This window comes from Podarcis cretensis, assembly GCF_951804945.1.
Source record: "Podarcis cretensis genome assembly, chromosome: 11".
Classification (NCBI taxonomy): Eukaryota; Metazoa; Chordata; class Lepidosauria; order Squamata; family Lacertidae; genus Podarcis; species Podarcis cretensis.
This window is the reverse complement of record NC_137180.1, coordinates 8647517-8664627: the sequence shown is the minus strand read 5'-3', so window position 1 is coordinate 8664627 and position 17111 is coordinate 8647517. Positions and strand designations below refer to the sequence as shown.

The following is a 17111-nucleotide window of genomic DNA, read 5'->3' as shown; positions in this document are numbered from 1 at the left end:
CACTACCCTAAGGAGTCTCAAAGCGGCTAACATTCTCCTTTCCCTTCCTCCCCCACAACAAACACTCTGTGAGGTGAGTGGGGCTGAGAGACTTCAAAGAAGTGTGACTAGCCCAAGGTCACCCAGCAGCTGCATGTGGAGAAGCGGGGAATCGAACCCGGTTCACCAGATTACGAGTCCACTGCTCTTAACCACTACACCACACTGGCTCTCAAGCAGAAGTAGATAAATCTCCTAAGAACTGGTGTATGGATTCAGGAAAGTGTCCAGGTGTTCCATGAAAACTATGGATGATTCCAAACTAAGGCTTTTAATGGTCTGCTTACTACTTTGTTCTCACTGTAAGCTATCTAATGTCCTATGTTTCAGCAGGTACCGCCTATCAATTTTCATTCGCTTTTTAGTGGAAATTCAACATCAAGATAGTGTGGTAGTATCAGTAGAAATTAACCTTAAGCTACTCTTCCTAAAGTGCCATTTGGTTTAAACTGGAATACAACTAAATAAAAGACATAAGGAGTTACTGTTGTTGTTGCTGCTGCTGCTGTTGTGTTGTTGTTACAAAATTTAGGAAGCATGAATACAGCTCATAACACTGAGCTTGCTTCCAGACACTGTATGGACATAATTTGCACACTATCATAGCAGTCTTGTTGAAGTAAGTTCAAAAGCATTGTAATGGATGAGACATGAACATCAGTCATAAAGCCTGGTCCTCAAGACCACAGGCACCATGTTGCCCTGAACCAGCGGTTCTCAACCTGTGGGTCCCCAGATGTTGTTGGACCACAACTCCCATCATCTCTGAGCTCTGGCCTTGCTAGCTAGGGGTGATGGGAGTTGTAGTTCAACAACATCTGGGGACCCACAGGTTGAGAAAGGCTGCCCTGAACTCACACTGTCTTGCTATGACAGGAAGAATCATACTTAATCTAAAATTCTGGAATAGCCTCAGTACTGGCAAACCTACCTACAGAATGGCCTGCAATGTTCTACTCATGGCTGGGCTGAATTAATTTCCCACTGCTAGCAACACATTCTCTCACCTTTGCAGCTTATAAGACCAATTAAAGACCTCTGCAGAGGCCATGTGTGGTTCTTTCCTGGCATCTTCTCTATTTTTCTCCACTTACTTGAAACTCTACACCAGCCTAAGGGGCAGCAACATCTCAGAAGTTTTATAAAGAACAAATGTGCTTCTAGACTTAAAGGCATTACCCTAAACTAGGTCTCCTAGAACAGCTATTTGCATATATGAAACATACTTATATGTAATAGTATTAAGGCACAATCGTGCATAAGATTAATAGTTTTTCATGTTCTTATATAAATGTAACTCATTAAAATGTCTCCAAAGAGAGGAACCACCAAATTAAAAGGATGTACTGCAGCAGTGAGGCTAATTTTTCCTTCAAATAAAAGACACAACACTTCTGTTGTCTTTATTTCTTTGGAAAACTTGTGTTTTGCATTAGGTGGCCTTAATCTTTCACTTTGCAGGAGGGAAATGGCTGCTGGCAATGAACCACACTAATTAAGTGATGCAATTCTATGTAAACTTCAAGCTACTTCCAACACATGGCCATGCTGGTTTGTATTTTCTGAATTTAAAAAATGGCCATCTCAGATTTATGTGTTTATGTAGGTATGCACATACATGCATGTGGACATATAATAACTAAGTATTTCAATAATACCCCAAAGGGTGTTCAAAATTGTTTCGCTGATGATGCCATTAGGTGCAACATAAATTTGGGACTGGTTTTCTTAAGAGCTATAACCGTGTGATGTACCTTGAATTGCAACGGAAAGTCAGATACAGTTAAAACGAAGTGAACAAAAAAACAACATCTACATTTAATCTTATAGATCCATAAATATTGTGAACCTGGTGTTAAGCCTTTTATTCATGTACACACTTATACAGCACCTTGTTCTTCCACATTCATTTGATCAGAGTAACTGTGAAGGAACCAAGGGCAACTCAGAACCAACCTACACACCACAGTGTGTGTAACATAGAACATGCCCCAAAGGGCTACAGCTTCAGAATACAGATGAGGAGATGCATCTTTGAATGCTTCCCCTTGTCAAAATCTCTCTACCTATGGGAAGCTGCCATATCAGGAAGAAGAAGAAGAAGAAGAAGAAGAAGAAGAAGAAGAAGAGGAGGAGGAGGAGGAGGAGGAGGAGGAGGAGTTTGGATTTGATATCCCGCTTTATCACCACCAGAAGGAGTCTCAAAGCGACTAACAATCTCCTTTCCCTTCCTCCCCCACAACAAACACTCTGTGAGGTGAGTGAGGCTGAGAGACTTCAGAGAAGTATGACTAGCCCAAGGTCACCCAGCAGCTGCATGTGGAGGAGCGGAGATGCGAACCCGGTTCACCAGAATACGAGTCTACCACTCTTAACCACTACACCACACTGGCTCTCTTTAGCCTTGACTTTTATCTGATCTGAAGAAAAGTTTGTTGTTGTTAAGTAGAGGGGAAAGAAACTGCACTTAGCATGCCATGAAATGTATTCTGAACAGATACGGTGTCAAGATGACCAGAGGAATACCTATGCTCCCTTGCAACCTCGGTAAACAGCTGTATTAGCCCTCCAGAAGAAAATCAGGTTATTGCAATAGCCACATTAGAAATTGCTAATTTTATGAGGTCCAAAGACTTGAAGCGAGGGTGAAGTGAGGGCAAGGTGAGGAAGAAGGGCAACAACAAAAAATGAACGCCTTTGTGCTGAGGTTTGAGAACGGGAAATGTCTCCTATATTTGCTCTCGCTGTAACAGCAGCAGCACATCGCCACACACAAACACATCGTACTTCATAGTCTGATAGCTGATTCTGCACAGGCACACACAGAGGCACACACACATACAGGCCTGTGTCCCTGTCAAAGACCCGTTTCACTAACCCCTAGGTAAGCCTCAGAAAATGGCTACACCAAGTGGTAGCTCTGAACTATGACTGAGATATCTGCTATAAGCTTTTCCTCCAAGGGTTTCTGAACAGCTTTATTACATACTATAATTTTACTAATGAGCCAAAAACAGTGTGCTTTTCAAAACATGAACTACTGAATGCCAACACATTTAACCAGCATCACATGTATGCAATAATTAGACTATTAGTCTAAAAAAAGAAATACGTACCGCATTTACTCTAACCTAATGCTCACCTGTTTTGGCCAAATTACATTGCAAAAATTAAGGTGCACATTAGATTTGATGGCACATTTACCGTACATTTGCTAGCAAACACTTTTTTTGGTTTCAAGGTTCTGAAAGTTGAGGTGTGCATTAGATTCGATGGCACATTAGACTGGTAAACCAAAATGCCACATGGATTAGATGTAAAATGCCTTATAATCTACTGTGTTCAGTGCAGAATGTGGAGACTCTGTAACATGCAATATCTATCAAATATATAGCCTATTAATTCTTCCTATTCTTTTTCTTTCATATTTCTACACACAGAGAAAATATCTTATTTTGTTAGCCTCTTTAATATGATGGCTAATCACGTATCCCACTGTTCATGAAGTCAAAGGACAACTAAATGCACAAATTAAGAAGTCCTCCATGTTCCAAACAGCTTTGTTGTTCTTTCAAGGGTCATTAATCTTATAATATACCCATTAGCCCTTTCCTAGAATGCTTTTCTTACATTCATTAATAACAGCTCTTTTGTACATGCGTAATTTATTTGACCGCTGAGGGTTTTAAATATATTTGTCAACCATTTATTTGATTTCAATTTTTGCTCCTCCCTTGGCATTTTTAGATTAACTTTTTTTTTTAATGTACACATTAATTTTATAAGCTGCCTCCTCAGCCTACACAGGCCCTCAGAGCTGTACTAGACTTTTCTCTATGACGAGTTGTGGAGAGAAATTTAAAGGGCGAAGGACAGAAGTAGCAGGCTATGTATGAAAAAAATTAAAGAGACAATAGGGGATGGGGAAGGGAACTAATAAGCAGAAACAGTGATATTAGAGAAGTAAAAGCAAGGAAAAGGCACAACCAATATAAGAAAGTTTTTAAAAATAATGGGGGGGGGGAGTCAAATGAAATGGGAAAGTGAAAGGGGGGGATTTAAGTATCTATGTGTGAGAGGCAAAAATAAGCAAAATGCTGGGGCAGGACTTTGAGTGGAGTGAAGCATAAGGAAGCAAAATAAAGAGATGTAAACAAGCTAATTATCCAAAAACTGTCTCTATTTACAGCAGTTCATTACATGGTTTTGCATCTATTTAGGCAGACACTGCCCAATGGTTGATATCTTCAGGGCTTTGTTTTAAATCCAAAAGTGAACTTTGATGGTTGAAAAGCATAATTTACCTAGTTGTTGCAAAACTATTTCCATAATGGAATACCTTTTGCTCCACGGAAAGAAAAGTTACCTGACATAAAGAGGCTTCATGCTCAAGGCGCATCAGTGGCAACTTTGATTTCATGGTGTCTCACACAGGTTAGTACAGTGGTACCTCGGGTTACATATGCTTCAGGTTACATACGCTTCAGGTTACAGACTCCGCTAACCCAGAAATAGTGCTTCAGGTTAAGAACAGAAATTGTGCTGCGGTGGCGCGGCAGCAGCAGGAGGCCCCATTAGCTAAAGTGGTGCTTCAGGTTAAGTACGGACCTCCGGAACGAATTAAGTACTTAACCCAAGGTACCACTGTAACGGCAAAAGTAATTCATCCAGTACAGGTAATGTGATTATCTTGTTGTGATTATAATGGAACGACACACGATGGGGAGCGTTACGTCAGAGAGAATACAAAGGACTTTTACAGCAAAAACGGCCAGCACTGTTCAGTCTTTCAGCTATATTTGTGTTGAGCCCATATTAACTGCTAATATCTTTTTTTGAATGCCCTGAATCTATTTTTCTGACCTGCTTCTTGTCTGGATCCCCCAGAAAAAATGACTGCCTTTACACACCATAAATCTGGAAGAGTTTTAAAGCAGCATGTGCCAGGGAGAGTGGGACCTTTATGACTGCGGCACCCAGCATGTGGAATTCCATATACGGGGAAATTAGTTTGTGTCTGAACTTTGCCAGGGTCCCATCACTGCCTGAAGACTTTCCCTTTCCAGTGAGCCTTTGATTTGTCTGCTACTTCATTTGTTTCACTTAGTCATGTCTCTTCTTTGAACATTAATTTTAATATTCTGTGGCCATTTTTTTTTCTAATTCCCACCCCCCAAATCAATGGATTCTTTTTAGTACTGGCCTTGTGTAGTGTAATGCTTTTTTAAAAACAAAACAAAACACAAACAAATCCAAGAACTATATTTGTCATCTCTGTTTTCAGACAGAAAAGCAGGATAAAAAATATTATATAAAGAAATAAAGATCATGCTGCATTGCCACCCAACAATAAGTTGAGAGAGCATACTCCTTAATCTCAGTGCTTGGGGTGTAATACAAATTATTCCATTTAAAAAACCCTTCTATTTCAAGCAGTTGGCTTACAAAATGGCAACCAAATCACATGGAATACCTGAATGCCTTAGGTTGCAACTGTAATAATATCAATTGGGAATTAAGTCCCACGGAATAAAATGGGCCTTTTTCTACGTTAAGATGGTTTAGGATTGTCGCCTAATGAAGCAGGAAGATTGTTCCTGGGTCCGAGTAGCAATGCACATCAGTTCTTGGACTTTAGGTTCCAAAGTCATTTCACTTAATGCAAACATTAAAAACAGCAGCAAGTTTTTGGTGCGAATTCCAGCATTCAAAAAAATCTGAACATTTTCATTTAATTTTCTTGTGACAAAGAAGAGCATATCCATTAGTCAACAGTGCGTTGAAGTATCACCCGTAACATTAATGACGAAGCATTAGTTGCTTCTTGTTAGTATTCGCTGCAATAATTATAATATTTTACTAATTTTATCTGTACAAAAAATGCTCCAGTATCTTAGGAAACAAACTTGTTTATAGTGACAGCAGGCAGAAGCAACCTTCAGCTGAAGCAATTAAACCCCGCCTTGGAAATACGAATCCATTTCTGCGTACATGCTAAATATGTAATATCCTGGCAGACTGCAATTTATTATTAGCAAATTGATTGAGAATCAGAAGATCATTCCCTCACATCTTTTATCACAAAAATGAAACTGAACTATAATCCATTTCTTCAGTTCTTCCATTGTCCATCTCCCACCACTACACCACAAGGAGCTGTACGATCCGCAAACATTTGTCGAATACAGTAATGCCCATACTAAGGCAATATAACCCAGGAGTTGGCAGCCATACTATCAGCAAGAACTTGGCTACAAAACCAGCAATGAATCATCAGGCTGCAAAGTAACACATTGCCTTTTTAATCCTTCCAAAATAATAAGGAAGAAAGGAAGAAAAGAAGAAAGAAAGGAAGGAAGAAAGAAAGAGAAAACCCAAAAGCCTTTTTCTAAAAGAGAAAAAATAGTTTTACAGAAGTTCTAGCGTGTTTCAACATTGGATTTTTACTACTAAGTGTTCTGAGAAGCAGTTTTGTTTTAAGCCATTCAACACACGACAAGATACTTACTCATCAATCTACACTGTACAACAATAGTCCAATTCACAAAACAGTTAAGTCACAGTCTTTGGCTTGGGACCAAAAAACTAATGGCAGAAGGGGTGAGTAGGAAGTGTCTTTCTCGACCCTCCTTCCCTGGCAGCCTCCGCCCCCCTCCAAAAAACAGCTTCTCCTGAGGGTCAGAGAACCCTACAGAATGGGGTGAGTTGGGCCATGGTGCAGGTGTCTGCAGAGGACATGAGGTTTGCTGAAAATCAGGCAGAGGCATATTCTGTGCACAGAAAAATCAGTAAGACTTACATGTAAATGTGTCTAGAAGGGGGCTGCCAGCTACATATACATGGACTAGGGAGTAAATCCCACTAAAAGGTGGGATTACGTCTGAGTAAAACATGCTCAGGATTGTGCTGCAAACCACCTTAAATCCAAATATGTCAGCTTAACTAATCATGGACTAGGGCATCCATAACTAATATCCTGGCAAACATATAGCACAACTCAACGTATTTGTGGCAATACTATTTGCTGAAACAGGAAATGTTATTCAAACTAAACAACAGTAATAAAGTACCCACCAGGCAAAACTTTCATGCTTTCCTTAAACAATCTGCTAAGAACTGCTTAAAGTAGTTGTATTATTTTTATTTTTTTAATTTGGACTTACATAGAAGCAGGACTGGGTTGCACCAAACCTGTTGAACACCTTAAAGCTATACATGCAGCCACCAATAATTTATTTCTGTCTATTTTGAAACCTGCAATGTACCTATTTGCTATATTCTTCATTTCTGTATCGCTAAGACATTGACCAGACTTGTTCTCAAAGGCAGAAACATTTTACCTGGGTTTATAAAGAGCCAATAACAAATTACTGAGAAGGTGTTTGTTTTCTCTAAAAACGCTCTCCATTTTACCAGGACAGCATAATGAGTATGAATGCGGTGTATCAAACAGTATTCTATAGAAATCTTGCTAGACAAAATGATACCTCATCCAGCAAATGCTTACATAGACTTATTGGTTTATGTTGTACTGTTTCCATTTCGTTTGAAAGTTTCTGTCGTTAACTTCTTGGGTTATTATATAGAATAGATGCCCGCTTGGAGCCCATACCTTTTGGAAACCAACTTCTTCGCATCCCCTTTTCCTTTTGCTGCTTTTTCTGGCTCTCTGATTTACTTGAATCCATTTTACAACCTACAGGTCAAAATCATAAGAGCTTTTCTTAAGAAGAGGCAACCTGAGTACAACTATTCAGCATGAGTAAGAAACTATAAACAGACTCAAGACACATTTTTCCATTGCTTCACCGGAAAAGGAAAAGAAGAGGAAAATGGAGGGAGGGGGTGAAAAGCACTTTTCCAGTCTGCAATATCATGCTCTTGGATAATCCATTTAGTAATTTGTGCCTGGTCTAAAGGGATTCCACCCCCCACCCCCCATCTTAATGCAGTAAATTGTGTGTGTTGCTCAAATGCAGACAACAGCAGTAGCACTCTTACTCAAAACATAAAGAAAAGACCAGGCTATATCAAAACAGTTTGTTGTATAGCCACAAAATTCTAAGAGCATTCTAAAAACAACTACTGGGAAGCAAGTGCCACTGACTTAATGAGACTTTCTTTCCAAGTAGCGTCTATGGGTCTGGCTGCACTTTTCCCAAAAATTAAAAAATGCTGCCCATTTCTCACACCTTCAGCTTCACATAATAGGTTCGCTAAGGCATACTTGTATAAAGGAACAGCAGATTTTAAAGTGACACTCTTCTTTATATAAGTTGAAGGGAACATTACAGAGCAAAGACTCAATCAAGGCAGGCACGGATAGGAAAAACAACAGTAAGCCTAGAAAATGCTGTTATTAACCAAAATAAGCGTGTTACCTCTTCGTTCACTTGCTGGGCTAGCCGACAATCCTGCCATGCCTGACTCTCTTCCAGCAAAGGCTAGATGGGAAAGACAAATAGAGTGCAAGTTTACTGAGGTTTTCTAGGTGGCAGCTCGCTTGGGGGATGCGATCCGCTCTCTCCTTGCCCCTCGCCTCCAAATTCCCCGAGATCGGATGCACAGATTCTTTTAGAAGGCTCCCAGATCTGGCGCAAAAACTTTCTCCGCTCCGCTTCTTTATTTACCTCCGCGCAGCAAACCAAAAGAGCTCGGGGATCGGGCTAGTTAGTCCCTCTCACCTAGACATTTCCCAAGTCCTAGCCTGGCCCACCTCTTTCTCGTTTCTTTTTCGCTACGAGGGAGAGGCGGGCGCGCAAGAAAGCAGTACCTTGACTCGACCAGCAACTTCCCCGCGCTCCGTTTGGTGCGTCTTCCTCCTATTTGCATGCGCGGTTTGGGATCTGCTTGCGTTCGCCCTGGGCGCAGAATTCTCGCTTGGGTCAAGGGATGGCTATGGACGCCCCTTCCCGATTGCATACGCGGGCTGCAAAGAGCGAAGTGCCGCCGTGCCTCTTTTTGCAACGCAACACAAGGGACCTCCTTAGGAAACGAAACACCTACGAGAGAAGGAGGGACCCCCCCCCTCCCGCTTCGTGTTCCAGCCTCCGAGATCAGAGGAGAGGAGGAGCTTGCCTTAAGGGTATACAGAGAGCGATCGGCTTTGTTCAACCCGTCGCCAAAAGGTACAGGGGTGGGGGAGACTTACTCTCGAGCAGCTAGCTCGGCAGTCGCGGCTCACGTCACTATTCAAATGTTATAGCGTCCGTCTGTCTGTCTCCTCTGCGCCCAGCTCCACTTGCCTTGCGTAAAACGCTCGGTTTGGAATCGTTCGCTGCCAGCAAACTGCCCCCCCTCTTCCCTCCAAAGTTTCCCTAAAACTGCGTGCAGACGACAGGTTGTCGGGTCTTGCATGCACACGAGGATTGAGCAGAGTCAATGCGATCAGCCTGGAATACAATTGTGCGGTCCAGGCCGAACTACACAGAGAAATCCCCGAACAGTGAGCAAGCGCTGCCTTCGCCAGCTAACCAGGGGCAAATCTCTCTCTCTCTCTAACTCCAGCTCTCCGCCCATAAAGGGAAAATACGGTTTCTCGCTTGAGCTCGGCTCAATTAATCTCACATTGCTGGAGAAAAATAATCATTTCCTGCTATAAAGTATACAGATAAATATGTTTCGGATACAAGCTGAAAATACAGATTGGAAAAAGAGAGGCTGCAGAAGTAGAGGGAGAAGAGAAAAGCAAGAGCCACATATTTCATATTATACCATTCAATTTTGTATTAGAATGCTTGTTGTAATGGATTATTTGCCATTGTCAGGCAGCTATTATCAGCCCTAATTCCAACCAGAAGTATTTTAACAAACTTTCTAACTTTCTTACTGTTGAAAATACATTGCAATGCAAATAATAATTCAAAACTCCCCTCTCCAGATACCTCCTTGACCTCTATGGAATCCAGAACTGTATCAGATGAATCCCATGGAGACTCTGAAGTGCATCTTAAAAGCAAGCATTAAGTTTGCTTTTTGCAACTGGAATCCTGCCATTTCTATTAGTCATGGGCATTCCACAGCTGACTCCTCCATCAGGCCTCAGATCAGCAAAGCCAGTGCTTTGCTTTAAAGCTGCAACCCTATACTGTGCACACTTACTTTGGAGTAAATGCAACTGAACTTCGCATTACCAAGTAAACATGTCTAGACTCATGATACTCATGAAAACTCAAGGTTCTTTGCTTGCTAAACTGATGGCTTCAAGGAAAACTTCAAACCGCTGGAAGTCACCGGCAACGAAGAGCTGGACTTTTTAAACTTCACATTTAGGGCTGTGCTTTCATATTTTCCAGTTATATGTGCAAAGAAGAACATAACTCTGGAATAATTATACTTGGCACACTTAAATTACATGTGCACTTATGAATTCCCTGAAAGGTCAAAAAAGAAATCTGTACTTCTGAAAAGTCAAGACAATGCAGACTTTCTCCTGCACAGAATTCAGATGCATTTACAAACAGATGTCACAACATAAATGTATGTCAAATGAGAGCACACTAAATCTTGACCACCTCTTTAACTTTACTGCTTTTAGTTTTTAAAAAGATACTGTCCTGCCCTTTTCTTTATTACCACAATAACCTTTCAAGATCAAAAGCTTTAGATCAAAGCCAAGATCAAACTCCTTGCTTTAAATAGAAGCAACACTACCATGAAATATATTATTCAAAGAAGAATGACTTAATGGAGATATCACAGTAGAAAATCTTATTTCAGCTTTTTATTTTTACATATAATAGGATACACGTAGTAACTGAAAGCTGCTACTTGTTAACGATTATGCCATTTCATGGGCAAAGGCTAATAGGAAAAAAGGCAATAATCAAAGGAAAGGGTGTTGAAAAGCATATGTTTGGTACACGATTTACCAATGCTTTCAGGTCCAAAAACAACAAAGAACCCATCATGAACTAAGTCCCACTTTGTATATTCTAGCTACAGAGTTTGCTAAAGTGTTGTATTTGGATGCTGAAGAACCTTTCCACCATGAAGCTCACTGAGCAGATTTGAGCAAGTTAACCCAACCTCACTAACTGGAGGGTGCTCTTTATACATTTTTACCTGTGCTAAATGGAAACTACTTTTCTGACGTGGCCCACCTAAAATTGGTCTTAACCACTTAATTGGAATTCATGTGATTAGCCCCCACCCATATAGTTTGGTCTTTTAATTATTACCACATTTGTACTCAAAATGCTTGTAGAAACAGTAGTTTTCGCACAGTCCACATAATGTGGCCCCAGAGTGACTGATAAGCTTCATGAACTAGCCGTTTCCAGGTTTCCCTTATTCAGACAAATGCATCATGTTCAAAATTTGCAAATCAGTGGTGTGAATCACTTTCTATCTTAGAAATGCTACAGAAAAGTTACATACATTACTAATGTTAACATTTCTTTATTTAGTGCTAGGAACTGCTCAGAGGGCAGAGGTTATATGAGCATGCTTTCCGTGCAGAAGCTCCCAGGCTTTCCAGGTAGGACATGGAAAAACTGCATGCCACAAACTGTCTCCATAGAAGGCAGCTTCCTGTGGCCCAGCAGGTTTAAAGTCTCACAACCTGATCCTTAGGGTTACTACAGTCCTTTTGCATTTCACTGTCTCAGTTCTGGCCCAACATGTGATAACAGTGTGGTTATTATGCAGACATAACTGGATATGCGTATGAATCAAAGCAATGGGAATAGCCTTGCAGCAAGGAAAAGGCTGTTTCTAAAAGGAGATATGAGTTCTAGATCGGCTATGACGACGCACCAATAATAAGAGCTGCCCTTCTAGACCACACAGACCATCTAGTATGGCATCCTGCTCCCAATAGCAGCCAAACAGGTGGCTCTGGGAAGATCACCAGTTTATACTGAACAGTGGCAGCGAATGAGATGGGTTATCACACTAAACAGGGATGTGTGTTGGCATCACAGGAAGATACAGCACCTCAAAGTGAAGAGTACAGCTGGCATGCCTATTTTTTATATTCTTACTCTTAAGAAAAAGTGAAAATTATTTGAATGCTAAAGAGTCTTGAAATGCACCATGAAATATCAATTTGAAATTGTGGTGCCTTCCCTGTACAATGCCCTTCCATCAGATGTGAAAGAGATAAACAACTATATGACTTTCAGAAGACATCTGAAGGCAGCCCTGCATTGGAAGGTTTTTAAAGTTTGATGTTTCGTTAAGTTTTTTATATTCTGTTGGAAGCCACCCAGTGTGGCTGGGGCAACTCAGCCAGATGGACAGGATATAAGTAATATCATCATCATCATCATCACACCACCTGCAACGTGATCCTTTTTACTGGGATTCAACATGGAGTTTTCTGCATGCAAATCACATGCTCTGCCATGAAGGTATGGCTTTTCCCCAAGGATTTGTTGGGTAGTATCTGTCATCAGCCAGGCCTGAGTCCACATGTAGCTCTTTCTTTGAGGAGTATGCAGTAAACTGTGAGTGGCTGGAATACAGCACATCACATACCGTAGTTTTCCAGCTCCCTTTCCCATTTGCATCTCAGTTATAATTGGACTGTGAGCCTTGCCTTGCCTTCCTGCAAAGTACCCAGTTTAAGTGCTCTACATATAAAAAATAAAACACATCTCACTCAGTGTTTACTGTTTTAAATAATTTGTAAGCTGACATGCGTGCTCTTTAGGTAGAAAGGCAGCATGAAAATGATTTAAATAAAATAACAATTCCAACAACATTTTCTGTATGTGCCTATGATCTCCCACAAACATACAAATAATAAATTATTATTATATTATGTGTGATTTTACTGTATTTTTGGTTTCTGTGGAAGGCGCCCAGAGTGGCTGGGGAAACCCAGCCAGATGGGCGGGGTACAAATAATAATTATTATTATTATTATTATTATTATTATTATACTCAAGAATCACGCTTAGAAATAAGAGTTAAGCTTGTATAAACATTTGGTTGTAGCATGATGTCCATCTAAACAGGGTCACATATGACCAGCGTTATTAGCCAATCCCATCTAAATAATAAAAACCCAAATACCTGTATTTTATAATTTGGAAATAACAGATTTGTATTACAACTACAGAAGTGTTTTGTAGTGCTTGTGGCCATGCTAGCTAACGAACATGTCTAGAATCAATAGAAGGCTATCATTGGCAGGCATCTCTTTATACCTATTGTATTTGCAACCGCACCGTCTCCACTTCAATCTATCAAGGATCTTTGATGCTGAAAACAGTCAGTGCTGAGGAAGGTCACGCTGTCTGAAGTGAACTCAGCTGCCCTCTTTTATTGGCATGACAGAAGTCTCCAGAGACTGAAAATCTTGGCAAAGAGCTAGAAAGGGGTGGAGTGTAAGTATTTACTGTAAATGGCCATCATAAGAGTTTCTCTGAAATGAGCAGACATGCATTGCCCTGTGGAGCTATATTGCTTGAATCCTGGGAGGTATTTTCTGGCTTCTCAGGACAATGAGAACAGAAGCTAGGAGCCTGGAGTGGCTATTCACCACCACATTAAAATTCTACAGCCACCTTATATACTTTATAAATCAGCAGCCAAATGGCTGAAATTTATTGTTCCTTTTTTAAAAAACTTTTTTTATGTGTGTTTTTTACTGTTTATTACTGTATACAGAGGAAAATGTTCACACTGAATATTTGTGTGAGAACTTCAGTAAACGAGGAACAACACGACTGCTGAAGTGTTCTAAAATAAAAGCAGTTAAGGGGCAGCATATTTCTCTTCTCCTTGAATTGTTTTGGATGGCCAAAGAAAACAGAGCAAGAGTTAATTGGTAGCTAATCTCTTTGCTTTTCTTGGGATGTTTTTGCAAGGCCCAGATTAAAATAGGCTTTTAATATAATGCAGGCTCAGCTGTGTCCATATTAGGAAAGTCTCAGCTCACATCCCTGTGCAAGAACGGACCTTTCCTCCCTCCTCTGTGTTTCCACCCCTTGCATATGTAGGTGGGAGAGAGGGAGCTTGGGAATGTGAACTTGATCCAGCATTGACCAGCCAGGCAGCAAACTCTTATTGTTCTGTAGATACCAAACATATTTCCTTTCTACTAGGGATAAACTCAACCATTCTGCACATAACACAGCTTTTGTGCTTAGCAGTGTGATTAACAGAAAAAGGCGAACCACAAAGAATATTCAAGCTTTATTAAAGCTACCATAAACACCTTAGGGATCCAGTTCATAGGCTTATTCAGGAAAGAGAACACATGTTCCCATTTCAGGCTCTTGTGAGTAATGCTGCCTCAGGTGTACTATACCTTTATTCCTGGACCTCATTGTTTTATGGGGGGAGGAACAATAAGTTTTCATAACTAGATTTTCTGCTTCAATGTGCTAAATCTAAATTCTGGATTGTACCCAATGATTGTACAAATGGAAAGCAATTTGCACAACTGATCTTTTCCCTCTTCTCCTCCCTCTGATTGCAGGGGGGAAGCTGACAGGAGCTGAGGAGGGTCCAGTCTCCCTTGTGATGAAGATAACATTGATGAAAATGTGAATGGAGAAGCCGTAGAGCTAGGCATTTTGAGTGCAGGGACACAGAATAGCAATTCAGAGAGGCCCACACACTACAGGTGATAACCTAAGTGCCAGAGAACTTAGAAGGGTAAACTGGAGGACTTGGTCTTAGACGATGGCCTTGATATAGTGGGCATAACAGAAACCTGGTGGAACAAGGAGACGTGGTGCAACATGGGTATATCTGGATATGAGCTTCAGAGGAAGGACAGGGAAGGATATACAGGAAGTGAGACCTTAAAATGAAGAATGAAATCAAGTAAACATCCCAAAGTAGAAATGCTGTAGTAATGGATGACTTCAACTACCCTCACATAGACTGGCTATGTATGTGTTCCAGTCATGACAAAGAAGTAAAATTTCTAGATACCCTAAATGACTGTGCCCTAGAACAGTTCGTCATGGAACCGACCAGAGGATCAGTGACCCTGGACTTAATCTTGAGTGGTGTTCCAGGACCTGGTGTGCGATGGATGTTTGAGCTAATTGGGAGGAGTGACTAGAATGCTCTTAAATTAAATACACATGTAAATGATCAATTGCCCCCAAAAAATCCAGTATGGTCACATTTGGTTTCAAAAGCAACAACGAACCCACCATGAACTAAGCAGAGGATATTGGTAAAAAGCAAGTTGAAGCTAAGAGGTTTAAAGCACTTCAAAGCACTTGTAAGTTGGAAGTTCTTTAAAAGCATGGCATTAAAAGATCAACTGGAGTGTATGCTGTAGATCAAGAAAGGTGAGGAACAAGAAGATGCCAGCATGGTTAACAAGCAGAGCCGAAAGAGTTATTAGAAGCAAGAAGGCTTCCTTCAAAAAACTGAAGTCTTGACCAAGTAAAGAGGGGGGGGGGGGAAGGAGCACAAACTTAGGCAGAAAGAAAAGTACAAGCAGACAGTAAGGGATACAAAAAAATTTAATTTTTTGGGGGGAGGGAGCGCATTGTTAAAAACATCCAGAACAAGGCAGCATTCCTTAAATATATTAACAGCAGGAGAACATCTAGGGAGGAAGTTTGACCCTTGGATGACAAAGGAGTCAAAGGTGTACTAAAGGAGGAGAAGAGATTCAGCAGAGGAGCTGAATTATTTGAACCTGACTTCATAACAGACGATATAGGGCAGATCCCAGTGCCTGAACTAACTTTTGCAGGAGGGCAGTCTGAGGCAGATTGTGGTGACCTAATTGACAAGTCTGTTAGACAAAACAAAAGCTGACAAACCACAAAGTCCACATAGCAGCCACCCAAGAGTTCTCAAAGAACTCAACCTGAGGACTGGAAATCAGCCATTGTAACACCGGTTTTTAAAAAGGCATCCAGGAGGGGGATTCTGGAAAGTAGCTTAATTCATGGAGGCTATGCTCTACCTCTGTAGTTGCAGGCAGTAATAAGTCTAAAAACCAGTTGCCTACATGTATCTGGTTGGTCACCGTGAGAAAGGGATGCTAGACTAGATTCGCCATTCTTTCTTGAGCCCCCCAAAAGGCTCTCCAAAAGATTGGGGCCCCTCCTGAGCAGCAGGGGAGGCAGGATCTCCTGAAATTGGGCAGAAGAACCTTGTACAAGAAGTATTCTGCTGTCTGCAAGATTCCTCTGTCTGGTATCAGAAAATTCTCAAAGCAGTCAGGAGGGTCCCCAACCCTCTGGAGAGGTGTTGCGGCTACAGGAGCTGTAGAGGGGGAAGAGAAAGATTGTGTGCACAAGCTGCCTTCTGGCCAGGAACCTTCAGTATATAAATCCACAGTGTAGTGGTGCAAAAATTAAGTGCAGGTGAGTTTAAGTTTCAAAATTAAGGCACTGGGAAGACTAACTGTTAAGCTTCAGTAGAGCAGAAAAAAGGGAAACAGTCTCCAAATGATGGGTTATAAAATATGCTTACTGGGCAGAAAATCTGTATTACCCATTTTGGGGAAATGTACCTGACCTACACAAATAATGAGGTTTTTAGATGGTTGCCTCAGTTTAACTGTCCTCATTGTGTGAAGATAAATCATGCTCAAAACCAAAGTCTCTGAAAGGCACAAGAAAGAATGAGAAGAAATAGCAAACATTAAATCTGAGCAAGAGTAGTGATCCAGAATGGCTTTTACTTCTCTGCTGAATACATCTCACAATTTTAACTAAACAAAAAAACAAATAAAACCCCCAACAACTTTGAAATATAACTTATATATTGTGAAAATATGCTTTTGAGCTACAGTCTTATGCCTATTTAAAGGTAAAGGACCCCTGACAGTTAAGTCCAGTCGCGAACGACTCTGGGGTTGCGGCGCTCATCTCGCTTTACTGGCTGAGGGAGCTGACATTTGTCCTCAGAAAGTTTTTCCGGGTCATGTGACCAGCATGACTAAGCCACTTCTGGCGAAACCAGAGCAGCGCACGGAAACGCTCTTTACCTTCCTGTCAGAGTGGTACCTATTTATCTACTTGCACTTTGACGTGCTTTGGAACTTCTAGGTTAGCAGGAGCAGGGACTGAGCAACGGGAGCTCTCTCCATCACAGGGATTCGAACCACCAACTTCCTGATCAGCAAGCCCTAGGCTCTGTGG

The 17111-nt window shown here is 41.1% G+C and overlaps 1 protein-coding gene across 7 annotated transcripts in view; it reads right to left on the bottom strand.

Annotated features, from left to right (window-relative positions):
* AOPEP (aminopeptidase O (putative)) overlaps nucleotides 1-17111 on the bottom strand; it is a 182519-nt gene that overhangs the window by 70704 nt on the left and 94704 nt on the right. For 5 of the 7 annotated variants that reach the window (XM_079996065.1, XM_079996063.1, XM_079996061.1 and 2 more), the window contains 2 exons: nucleotides 8421-8483; nucleotides 7652-7735 (listed from right to left, as the gene is read on the bottom strand). The exons of 1 other annotated variant lie outside the window; for it this stretch is intronic. In XM_079996065.1, the coding sequence (XP_079852191.1) occupies nucleotides 7652-7735; nucleotides 8421-8483 (147 nt within the window). The remainder of the gene's footprint in view (nucleotides 1-7651; nucleotides 7736-8420; nucleotides 8484-17111) is intronic. One more of the 7 variants, XM_079996067.1, reaches the window with a different exon arrangement.